The 13138-nt window shown below is 35.8% G+C and overlaps 1 protein-coding gene and 1 pseudogene across 1 annotated transcript in view; both read left to right on the top strand.

The window, feature by feature from the left end:
- PACS2 (phosphofurin acidic cluster sorting protein 2) overlaps positions 1–13138 on the top strand; it is a 348311-nt gene that overhangs the window by 121126 nt on the left and 214047 nt on the right. The window contains exon 3 of the mRNA XM_036750543.1: positions 2224–2313. Coding sequence (XP_036606438.1) covers positions 2224–2313 — 90 coding nt within the window. The remainder of the gene's footprint in view (positions 1–2223; positions 2314–13138) is intronic.
- On the top strand, positions 7543–11656 carry LOC118843126 (annotated as a pseudogene).

The raw sequence follows: 13138 nt of genomic DNA, 5'->3' as shown, positions 1-13138 counted from the left end.
ACCTTACTCTCATCAAAAAATGGGTTAAAGAGGGAAAAACATCTAGTAGGGTATAAAATTCTTCTAAATTCAAGAAGAAATAAGAGGGCAAGGGATTAGAGTGGGGAGATAGGATAAAGATGGGAGTCTTACAAACATGGGTAGATTGAATTAGGAGGGCAAGATAGCCAGTAGAAGTAAAATAGAGGAATGAAAAGGGAAAGGGTAATTAGGGTGAGAAGAATAGTGAGGAAAAAATAGGAAGGAGGAATATAAAGAAGTAATTATAGCTTATGTAAATGAGGTAAATTTACCCATAAAATGGAAACAGCAGATTAAAAATTTGAATTCAACAACATGTTGCCTTTGGGAAACGCAATAAATATGAGAGATACAAACAAAGATAAAATAAAAGGCAGGAGTAGAATTTGTTATGTAAAAAATAAACAGGGGTTATAATCATGATATCAAAATTAAAGTTAAAATAGATTTTATCAAAAGAGAAAAAAAGGAAACTATACTCTGTGTTAGCAATGTATTCATTATTATTTTAGACTATTTAAAATAACTAGACAGTATAAAGTACCTGAGAGTATACCTGCTAAAAACAGACGCAGGTATTGTATGAACATAAACATAAAATTTTTTATAAAAAAGTCATTTCTAAATAATTGGACTAATATTTATTGTTCATGGATAGATAAAGACAAGATAATTAAAAATGACAGTTTTACCTAACTAATCTATCTATTCAATGCCATCCCAATTAAATCACTGAAAATCTCTTAATGAGTTAGAAAAAAATTGTAACAAAGTTCATTTGGAAGAGCAAAAGGTCAGGAAATGGGGGAGGGCATAAACGAAGGAGATTCAGCAGTATCAAACCTCAATAATGCAAGAGCATTGATGAAGTGTAAAATGGATAATTTTGATTATTTTAAATTAAATTTTTTCTTGTATAAATAAGACCAGTGTAGCCAAAAATACAAGGAATGTTGAAAATTGTTAAAAAAAAAAATCTTGCATAGACAATCTCTCAGAGAGGATGTGATTGTGTTGGAATACTTCTGTGTTGTAGGAACTGATGAGCTGGTTCTTTTGGAAAAACATGGAAAGACTTGGACATATAAAGGAAGATGGTATCTACCTTGAGAGAAAGAAATGACCAATGGAAATATGCATAATAGGGTCTTACACATGTTTATGACTGTGTATGTTGTACATGTATAAATATCCATGTTTAATTGTAACTTTCTTTAGGGCAGAGTGGAATGAAAGGGAGTAGGGAGGGGGGAAAGTAAAGTAAAAAGTACATAGCAGAAAACAAGAAAACTGTACAAGGAAGCTTTGAAAACATTTTTCATACGGGTTTTCTTGAAATGGAAATTTATTATTTTATGTTGAATCCTCTCTTGTGTTCTGCTGTGTACATGGAAGTTTTTTTTTCTTTTCTCATTTCATCTTTAAATTTAAAATGAATAAAAGATTAAAAAAAAAGTCATCTGCTCTTACTTGATTAGTATCTTTTTATTTTTTTTTCCTCACTACGGAATCTAATACAGATATCTTTAGGCAGTGGGGATCAAGTCAGGAATGGCTGTTGCCTTGTTGAAGAACTTGAAAACTTCTAGAGCAGCTCCTCAGCTTCCCCTTTGATGGCACTACAATGGGGAGAGCAGAGAGGGTATCTGAGTAGGAACATCGTGTGATTAAATCTGCTAGATTGGATATGCTACACTGGTTTTAGCACTTTCAGTTATAAGCATTTAGCAAAATTTCCACATTTGAGCTCCAGTAAAACCACTAAATTTTGATTAGCACCATTTTGAAGTCCAGATTTAGAGTTATTGAGTAGGTCCTCATTTAGTATATGGGGGCCATCTCCAATCATCCTGATTTATAATTTGCCATTGGACCCAGATGGCTCTGGAGGAGAAAGTGAGGCTGGCGACTTTGCTTAGCCCTCACAAGTCATGGCATCAACTTTCTGATGTCATGGTCCTCTTCAAGAAAGGACAAACAACAACAACACCATTTAGTATATTGATTGTTTCAACATCTTGAAGACGTCATGATGATGTGGATCTCATATGACATGGAATTTCAGAAAATAATTTGCATATAACTGATTTTTCTTTGTATAAGTTAAAGAATTTTTTTCATAACTAGATTCATGTTATCTCAATCAGGAGGCTGCTGTTGCCTTTCTATCTGGTAAAGGATTTTTTTTCCTTTTTATTACAGGGCTCGAAACGAATATTGAGGTCTCATGAAATTGTACTGCCCCCCAGTGGACAAGTGGAAACTGATCTTGCACTAACATTTTCACTACAGGTAATGAAATTCTTTTAGAGGTAAATGTGCAAGCGATTAGATTTTTTAGTATTTCATTTCAGTTTCTGAAACTTTTCCTCAGCCTTAAAATGTCTATTATTGTAGGAGTTTGTTTCTTTTTCACAACTTAACCTTTACTGATTAGAGAATTTCTTTTGACTTGATAGAGTTGACATGTCTTTTTTTCACTAACCATATAAGAAAAAGAATATGCAAATGAAGGAGAAAAGTATATATAAGGTAAATTTTTCATGTTAAATTTTTTGGGAAATCAATAAAGAAGGAAAACACTAGTTCAGATAATTATTTCTAATATGTTAAGTATATACACATATATGTATTTACATTTTGTGTATTTATGTACCTATTTATCTATCTGGGTAAACTACACAGGTAGGCTTTCTAGCTAAGATGATAATGTAGAGGAGCCTAGCTTTCTCTTATATACTGCAGTAGTGTTTTAAGAGGGCACCAAGATGAATCAACAAGTATTTATTAAGCACTAGAGATACAAAGAAAGGCAAAAACAGCCCTTCCTCTTAAGGAGCAATCTAATGGGAAGATGACATTTAAACAAACATCTATATGTAAATAAGATATATTCAGGATACATTGGAAATTATCTTGGGAGAAGGCACTAACATTAAGGGGGATTAGGAAAAACATCTTGTAGAATATAGGATTTTAGGTGAGACTTGAGGGAAATCAAGAGGCAGAGGGGAGGAGAGAACATTTTAAGCATGAAGACAGCTGGTGGAAATGCACAAAGAGTTGAGAGATGTAATTTTTTTTTTGCAAGAACCAACGAAGGGGCCAGTATCACTGAATCATAGAGTGTGTATTCAGAGGGGAGTAAGACATAAAAAGAGTGGAGAGGTAAAAGGGTTATGAAGGACTTGAAAAGCTCAAAAGAACACCTAACAGGAAAGGACAGTGTAGATCTGAACAGGTTCACCAGTGGGTCAAGTTGGGGAATAAAGAATAGAATGGCCTGTGCAGGTATGATAGATAGCCTGGGAAAGAACTGAGAATTAGAGGGATTGGAGGGTTTGATATGGGAAGATTATAGAGGAAATGAGGGTTTGATATGGGAAGACTATAGAGGAAAGAAAACATTGTGAGCCAGGTACTGAGGGGTTCCCTCCTTATCTCATTTATAAGGTTCCTTATTCTCTGTATAAATTTCTGCAACCAGAGTTATCAAAGACAAACATAGGGTGTTTGACTACTATATCTGTTCGTCAGGTCACTGGGCCCCTTTTGCTCAGCACAGCCTTGCCTGCACTTAGGACATTCCATTAACCATGGAGTCATTGTAGTCAGATTCTGCTAGCACTAAATACTTTCAGCCATATCTAATTCAGAATAATCCAGTGCTTTGTTTATAGTAAAGAATTTAGAAAAACATAGTTATGGAAAATAGGTTCCGCTTCTGGTTGCCTTCATGTTCAATGGAGTAGCAACACTGGCTCAAAAAGAAATTCCAAAGAGCAGGGGAAATTTCTTTAGCTGTCATTAACATTATTTTCCAGTTAACTGAGATCCAGTTAACTGATCCTCTGGCCCAACCAATTCCTCAGGGTGACCCCCTTTACCTCCTTAAAGAGTTTAGACATATCAGCTTTTTTAAAATAGATACTATTTCAGTTATAGTATGTAGCATACTGTTAAAAACATAAAAAACAGGTCATAGGGAGAAAAATTTTAAGAATCAGAGCCCATGAAAATCCCTGTCCAACCAAAGGAAACTGCTCAGATCTATTAGAAACCAGGGGCAAAATCAAAACAGGAGTAATCCCTCAGTCATTTCTAGAAAGAAACCCAAAGTTGGAAACATTCAGAAATGTCTTAACCAAAATCTAGAGTTTCCAGGTCAAAGAAAAAAAATTAAGCAAACAGACGTAATAATAAGGAACTGGTTAGTGACATCCAAGACTATACTTCAACTATTCGTGTGAAGAGATAATCACGGAATATGATAGTGCAGAAGGCAAAAGTTAAATACTTAGAAGCAAAAACTTACCATGCAAGACCAACGATAATTATATCGGGCTGGGAGGAGGGAAGAAATGGACCTTTAATACAGGAATTTCAAGCATTCCTGACGAAAGACCAGAACTGAGTAGAATCACTGAAACACAAATACAGGAGACAAGTGAAACCCAGAAAAGCAAATATATTTGAACATTTGGGAGGAGATAAATTTTAATCAAGTCTGTTTTATTTCAGTAGAGGCAAAAGAGACAATTATACCTTCATATTTCCACAATTTTCAGGGGCCACAGAGTTATCAAAGACAAACATAGGACCTGAGTATGATTTTGTTCTGTTTATTGGTTTTTAAAAAGAAAAGAAAATGGAGAGGAAAAAGAATACATTAATGAAGATGGAGGAGGAAATTTCTGCTTCTCCAATACACTGTGCAAAAAGAGTATGTAAACCTATAGGAAATGTTGGGGAGTAGTGAACATCCTACTAACCGGACTTATGTGAAGAAAAGAAAGTTGAACAAAATACACATTAAAAACACAATGTGTTTGGAGTAAAAAAGTAAATTCTATAGGGAAATATGTTGGGGGAAAATCAATATAAGGGAGTTTAAAAAGGAGAGTAAGAGTCAAGGAGTGAATAGTCTCAAAATAACTTTCAAAGGATGAATTATAAAGGTACAGACTAAAACAAGAGAAAGAAATGGTAAGAACTAATAATATGGATCTGGGCTGGGTGAAGAAAACAGGAGCAGACGAGTGGGAACAGACCATTTTAGTAGCTGAATGCTACTGTTAATCATGTTACTTCTCTTTTGTCACCTCCCTTTATAAAGGGGAAAGTACAGACAGGAAAAATGAGAAAAGAAATACACTATTAATAGTCATTACTGCAAATGTAGATAGAATGAACTTGCCTATAAAACTCAGGAGAGTAGCAGAATAGATTAGAAGACAGAGTTCAGCAGTGTGTGTTACTTACAAAAACAATACTCCAAATATTATTCACATGGTTAAAAGAGGTTGGAGCAAATTTAGCATGTTTTGGACGGAAAAAAAAAGTAGGGTGGTAACCATGAGTACTAAAACAAGGAAATAGTATAAGAAACATGATTAAAATTGACAACAGGAAAACGACATTATACTTAGAGAAGCCATCAATAATAAGATATCAATACCTAATATTACACACACTGAAAAAGCCTAGCATCCAACTATTGGAAAGAAACCTTTAATAACATTACATGGAGATATTGAAAAACTCTAATAGTAGGAGTAATGTGCCCCTTTTCAGATGTAGACAATTCTTTTTTTTCTTTTTTGATCTAGACAATTTTAGCAAGAAGTTAAATAAGAAAGACGTAAAGGACCTGAATAGGGTTATAAAGGAGTTAAATATGAAGGTATCTGGTGATTTCTAAATAGGGATTGAAAGTTATATACCTATTTCTTAGTTGTTGCATGGCACCTTTATAAAAAGTGACACTCTGCGAGAGCATACAAACCTCATAAAAAATGAAGGAAAACAAATAAAGATATCAGTTACTAATCAGAATGCAATAAAATTATGATTAATAAAGGGAATATGAAAAAATTATTCGAAACTGAAAATGAAAGATAAGTTATGTAACCAAAAAGAATTAGTGATTTCTAGAACAAATCATAGAAATCTTAGGACCATGGGTTTCAGTCTAGAGAGGACCTGAAAAAACATCCAATACAACCCCTAATTTTTTTTATTAAAAAGGAAACCAAGATGTAGAAAGGTGAAGAAATTTGCCACGATCATAAAAATATTAATGTCAGTTAGGAATCCAGTTCTAGTGATTACAGTCAGTACTTTTTCCATTGTACTCACATACTAAATAACTTAATCAAAATGACAATTGCATGAACTTTGGGAATGTAGTTGAAAATTTTTTTTAAAGGAGAATTGGTATCTCTCAACATTTTTACCAACTGCAGAGAAAAATAATGGAACAGTGGAACTAACAGAACTATAGAAGCAACAAATAAAAAATCCCAACTCAATTTACAGATTGTGAAAAATCAAAGGAGATGATCAAAATTGAAAAGCAGATACCCCACTGAATTTATAAGTAAAACTTAGAACTGTTTTTGAAAATAAAAAACATAATAAAATAAACACTATTAGCTATTGTCATAAAAAATAGAGAAATAAACCAAATAGACAGAATGAAAACTCAGAAAAGTAAAATCACAAGAAATGAAAAAAATGAAATAAATTATTAGAAACTACTTATCCCAATTGTATGACAAAGCTGATTGACTAAATGTAATGAGTGAATATTTGTAAAAATATAAAATACTCTGATTAACAGTATAATAAATAGATATTTTAGGTACCTAATTCCATTTAAAGAACTTGAAAAACTACCAAGGAGAAAAACAATGTAGAAACAGATAAAATTGTAAATAAAATCTATCACATATACAAAGAACAGTTATTTCCAATATTACATAAATTGTTTGCAAAAACAGGAAAGTATCCTATCAGACTCCCCTTATGAGATAAATAGGTTCCTGCTTCTGAAACCAAAGAAAGATAGAAGTAGAAAAATGGAACTATAGATCAGTCTCCCTAATGAATGTCAATTAAAATACTGAATGAATTTCAAAAGAAGGGTACAGGATTATATTTAAAAGACTACACTGTGATCATAGTTGATTTATACCAGGAATATAAGGTTGATTCAGCATTATGAAAATTGTAAACATAGTAGATAATTTTAATGAGAAAAATAAATAAAATCCCTATGACTATATTAATAGAAGCATACAAAGACTTTAGTAAAATATAGCAGCCTTTTATGTTAAAAAAAATTTTTTTAAACCATAAGAAAAAGCTGGCCTTTCCTTTTGATAGACTTTGTTTAAAACAAGAACTATAATTAGCTGCACTGGAGAGGTATACTAGAGGTTTTTCCAATAAGATTTAGTCTAACATAAACATGCCTATTTTTGCCACAGAGATTTGATACAGTTCTAAAAATATTAGCTTAAAACTTGAGAAAGAAATTGAGGAAGTAAACATAAGCATAAAGGAAACAAAATTGGCAGCCAGTGTTAGTCGTTGGCTATAGGCGGTCATGATGGCCAGGTGTGTCAGGCCTGCTACACAGCACCTCCTTCCTCTCCAGCTGCCACCACCACCACCGAGGCCTCATCAGACTCATCATGAGCAGAGACATAACCCTCAAACAAATCTGGATCAAAGGAAAAGCAGTCGAAGGCCATGCAAGCAAGCTGTAGTCACCTTCACAATCTTCCAGGAACTGGAGGCAGTGAAACTGCCCCAGCTTCTCATTGTACCCATACTGTAAGAATGAGTGGTGGCAGGGGGAGCCAAGATGGCGGCTGGAAAGCAGGGACTAGCATGAACTCCCCACCAAGTCCCTCCAAAAACCTATAAAAATGGCTCTGAACCAATTCTAGAACTGCAGAACCCACAAAATAGCAGAGGAAAGCAGGGCTCCAGCCCAGGACAGCCTGCATGGTCTCTGGGTGAGGTCTATCCCGCACGGTGCTGGGAGCAGAGCGGAGCAGAGCCCAGCGTGGGCCACGCAGACCAACCAGACCAGGAGCCAGGCAGACCAGGCCCTAGCACCCTGAATCAGTGAGCTGTGGCAGTTGCCAGACTTTTCAACCCACAAACACCAAAGACAGCAGAGAAGGTTAGTGGGAAAAGCTTCTGGGACAGAGTGAAAAGAATTCGCTGTTAGGCGACTACCCCGGGGGCACTGGAGGTGATGCAGCTCTGAGGCTGCTTACAGAGCTACAGTTGCAGTTTCTTCTGGCCCCAGGCCCACCTGGTGGGAGGAATTGAGTGGCGGATCTGAGCGAGAGTGCAGAACCTGCTTGGATCTGAGTCCGGTCCAGGTTGGCAGTTCTTGGGGGAGGAGGAGCACTGGTATGGCAGAGTTTGCTGTGTAGAAACAGTTCTGAAAACAACACTGCAGCCTCTCAAGTTTGGGACAAAGTACTCTCTACTCTACAAGCAGTCATACCCCAAAGAAAAACTTAAGGGTCAAGTAAGTTGGCTGGGAACATGGCCAGGCAGCGAAAAAGGCCTCAGATTCAGACTCAGACTTTGGAATCTTTCTTTGGTGTCAAAGAAGACCAAAACGTACAACCAGAAGACGTCAACAAAGTCAAAGAGCCTACATCCAAAGCCTCCAAGAAAAACATGAACTGGTCTCAGGCCATGGAAGAGCTCAAAAAGGATTTGGAAAAGCAAGTTAGAGAAGTAGAGGAAAAATTGGGAAGAGAAATGAGATGATGCAAGAAAACCATGAAAACAAGTCAATGACTTGCTAAAGGAGACCCCAAAAATTCTGAAGAAAATAACCCCTTAAAAAATAGACTAACTCATTTGGAGCATAAGAGCTCCAAAAAGCCAATGAGGAGAAGAATGCCTTGAAAGGCAGAATAAGCCAAATGGAAAAGGAGGTCCAAAAGACCACTGAAGAAAATATTACCTTAAGAGCAAGTGGAAGCTGATGACTTGATGAGAAATCAAGATATTATAAAACAGAACCAAAGGAATGAAAAAGTGGAAGACAATGTGAAATATCTCATTGGAAAAACCACTGACCTGGAAAATAGATCCAGGAGAGATAATTTAAAAATTATTGGACTACCTGAAAGCCATGATCAAAAAAAGAGCCTAGATATCATCTTTCAAGAAATTATCAAGGAGAACTACCCTGATATTCTAGAGCCACAGGGCAAAATAGAAATTGAAAGAATCCACCAATCACCTCCTCAAATAGATCCCAAAAAGAAATCTCCTAGGAATATTGTCGCCAAATTCCAGAGCTCCCTGATCAAGGAGAAAATACTGCAAGCAGCCAGAAAGAAACAATTTGAGTATTGTGGAAACACAATCAGAATAATCCAAAATCTATCAGCTTCTACATTAAGAGATCAAATGGCTTGGAATACAATATTCTGGAGGTCAGTGGAGCTAGGATTAAAACCAAGAATCAGCTACCCAGCAAAACTGAGTATCATGCTCCAAGGCAAAATATGGATTTTCAATAAAATAGAGGACTTTCAAGCTTTCTCAGTGAAAAGACCAGAGCTGAATTTGACTTTCAAACACAAGAATCAAGAGAAGCATGAAAAGGTAATCAAGAAAAAGAGCAAGAAAATGAAATTGCAAGGGACTTACTAAAGTTAAACTGTTTTGTTTACATTCCTACATGGAAAGATGATGTGTATGATTCATGAGACCTCAGTATTAGGGTAGCTGAAGGGAATATGCATATATATATATATATGTATATGTTTTTATATATATGTATATGTGAGTGTGTATGTATGTATATATGTATGTATGTGTGTGTGTGTGTGTGTGTGTGTATATATATATAGAGAGAGAGGTCACAGTGTGAGTTGAAGATGAAGGGATGATATCTAAAAGAAAGTCAAATTAAGGGATGAGAGAGGAATATATTGAGAGAGGGAGAAAGGGAGAGATAGAATGGGGTAAATTATCTCAGATAAAAGTGGCAAGAAAAAGCAGTTCTGTAGGAAGAGAAGAGAAGGCAGGTGAGGGGGAATGAGTGAATCTTGCTCTCATCAGATTTGACCTGAGGAGGGAATACCATACACACTCAATTGGGTATCTTACCCCACAGGAAAGAAGGAGGAAGAAGATAAAAAAGGGGGGATTATAGAAGGGAGGGCAGATAGCGGAGGAGGTAATCAAAAACAAACACTTTCGAAAAGGGACAGGGTCAAGGGAGAAAATTCAATAAAGGGGGATAGGTTAGTAAGGAGCAAAATATAGTTAGTCTTTCACAACATGAGTATTGTGGAAGGGTTATACATAATGATACACATGTGGCCGATGTTGAATTGCTTGACTTCTTAGGGAGGGTGGATGGGAAGGGAAGAGGGGAGAGAATTTGGAACTCAAAGTTTTAAAAACACATGTTCAAAAACAAAAGTTTTTGCATGCAGCTAGAAAATAAGTAAGATACAAAGGCAATGGGGCGTAGAAATTTCTCTTGCCCTACAAGAAAGGAAGAGAAAAGGGGATGGGAGGGTAGTGGGGTGACAGAAGGGAGGGCTGACTGGGGAACAGGGCAACCAGAATATACGCCATCTTGGAGTGGGGAGGAGGGTAGAAATGGGGAGAAAATTTGTAATTCAAACTCTTGTGAAAATCAATGCTGAAAACTAAATGTATTAAATAAATTAATTTTAAAAAAAAGAAGAATGACTGGTAAAGGTTCTTGCCATCACCCTGGAGACATTCACATCCAGATAAGCTCTGTCCCTGAAGAGTGTGGTGAAAGCCCAAGCCCTAGAAACCTAAGGTCTGGTTCCCAAAGCAATACTCAGGGCTGCATACACAGTCAATTAAGAAGTCATTCACACAGTGAAGCAAGGCACCCTGATGATGCCATGGAGCCAGGAGAAAATGGCAGGAGCTCTATCTCTGAGTTTTGCTATTTCTTCCATTGGTTGCAGAAAAGTCTTCCATATATTTTGATTTTGTGTGTCAAACTCGAAATGCAATATATAACAGACATTTCTCTTGAAATTGGGCTGCTACCAACTTTTATGTATGCAAACAAAAGCATTGTAAATCAGATTTTTCTAAGAGAAAGGTGCTCAAAGGTACAGTGCGCTTGTTTACTGGTATTCTTAGCAGGATCTTCCATTCTCTTGTATTACCCCTTTTGGTCTCAATCACTTTATTACAGCTTAATTTTTTTAAATCTTACTTTGGATTATTCAAGTTCCTGGGAGATACTCTGGATTGTGAGAATTATAGACTTCATCCTTAAATTCCTCTTTATGGGCTTCAAATGCCTTATTTTATTGGTGCCTTCTTTTATGATGTCTTTTAAATCCAAGGGCTATTGGTATATTGCTCATAGAAGAATTATGCCAGTATTATTGAACTTTTGTTCCCTATTCCAGTTTGGTCTCGTTACCTTGTTAGCTACAGGGAGTTAGGAGGCAGTGTAACAGGATGGAGTGTTGGGATTCTGCTGGGTCTACTCTACCTCATTCTAAAACTTCTAGACTTTTTTGGGCATCTGAGAACTTTCAGGCGGACTTTACGGATATTTTTTAACATGACTAAGTTATGGGGAAACAGCCTCCAAAAGACAGTGTTCAGAAACTGATGATCTTTCTTCTGTCAGGCTGAATTCCAGTAGCCTATCCTTCTCATCTGTCAGCATATATTTTGTGAAGAATGTGTCACATTATGGTTTAAGAGAGGGAAAACATGTCCACTTTGCAGAAGGGTTACTTCAGACCATGTAAACAAATGGAAAGATGGAGCCAGTTCATCACATCTTCAGATTTATTAAATTCTGTCAACTACTATTTGATGTTTATATGATGCTGGTTTTCATTTGATGTTTGACTAAGTAGTGTGGGTGCTGGTATAATTGGATTTTAAATGGATTTCCAATGTTTCTAGTTCAAAACTAACCTTAAAGCATCCAAATCAGACACTTTAGACTACTAGAAACAAATTAAAGAAAATTCTGTCTACAGACATGAAATTTTAAGAATTAAATGGGTAAAAAGTAAAAAAGGAAGCAAAATTATTGCTTTTTGCAGTCCATATGATGTTTTTTTTTCCTTTTAAATTTATTTATTTTTGTTTACAACATTCAGTTCCACAAGCTTTTGAGTTCCAAATTTTCTTCCCTCCCTCTCCTCCCCACCAAAATGGCATGCAATCCAAAATAGGTTCTACATATACCTTCACATTAAACATATTTTCACATTAGTCATGTTGTAAAAAAGAATTATAACTGATGGAATAAATCATGAGAAAGAAGAAACAAAACAAAAAAAAGAGAGAGAGAGCAAATGGTTTACTTCAATCTGTATGCAGACTCCATAATTCTTTCTCTGGATGTGGATAGTTTTTTTCCATCATGAGTCTTTTGGAACTGTCTTAGAACCTTGCATTCTATCAAATTTATCAAAGTTAGTCACCTCACATTGTGTCTGTAATTGTGTACAATGTTCTCCTGGTTCTGCTCCCCTCATTCAGCATCAGTTTATATAAGTCTTTCCAGGTCATTATGAAGTCTGTCTGCTCCTCATTTCTTACAGGACAGTAATGTTCTATTACATTCATATACCACAACTTGTTCAGCTATTCCCCAGTTGATGGGGATCCCCTTGATTTCCAATTCTTTGCCAGCACAAAAAGAACTGCTGTAAATATTTTTGTACATATGGATCCTTTTCCCATTTGTATGATCTTTTTGGGAAACAACCCTGGAAGTGGTATTGTTGGGTCAAAGAGTATACATATTTTTATTGCCCTTTGGGCATAGTTCCAAATTGCTCTACAGAACAGTTTGATCAGTTCACAAGTCCACCAACAATGCATTAGTGTTCCAATTTTCCCACATCTTCTCCAGCATTTCTCATTGCTCTGTTTTGTCATGTTAGCCAATCTGACAGGACAGATGTGGCACCTAAGAGTTGTTTTGATTCGCATTTCTCTAATCAATAGTAATTTAGAGCATTTTTTCACATGACTATAGATATCTTTATTTTTTTCCTCTGAAGACTGCCTGTTCATATCCTTTGGCCATTTCTCCCTTGGGGAATGACTTGTATTCTTATAAATTTGACTCAGTTCTCTGTATATTTTAAAAATGAGGCCTTTATCAGAGACACTGGTTGTAAAAATTCTTTCCCAATTTTCTGCTTCCCTCCTAATCTTGGCTGCATTCACCTTTTTTGCACAAAAACTTTTCAATTTAACATAATCAAAATTATCCATTTTGTATTTCGTAATGCTCTGTATCTCTTCATATGATATT

The sequence above is a fragment of the Trichosurus vulpecula genome, chromosome 3, assembly GCF_011100635.1.
Source record: "Trichosurus vulpecula isolate mTriVul1 chromosome 3, mTriVul1.pri, whole genome shotgun sequence".
Lineage (NCBI taxonomy): Eukaryota > Metazoa > Chordata > Mammalia > Diprotodontia > Phalangeridae > Trichosurus > Trichosurus vulpecula.
Note: the sequence above shows the minus strand (reverse complement) of the source record. Positions and strands in the feature narration are given on the sequence as shown.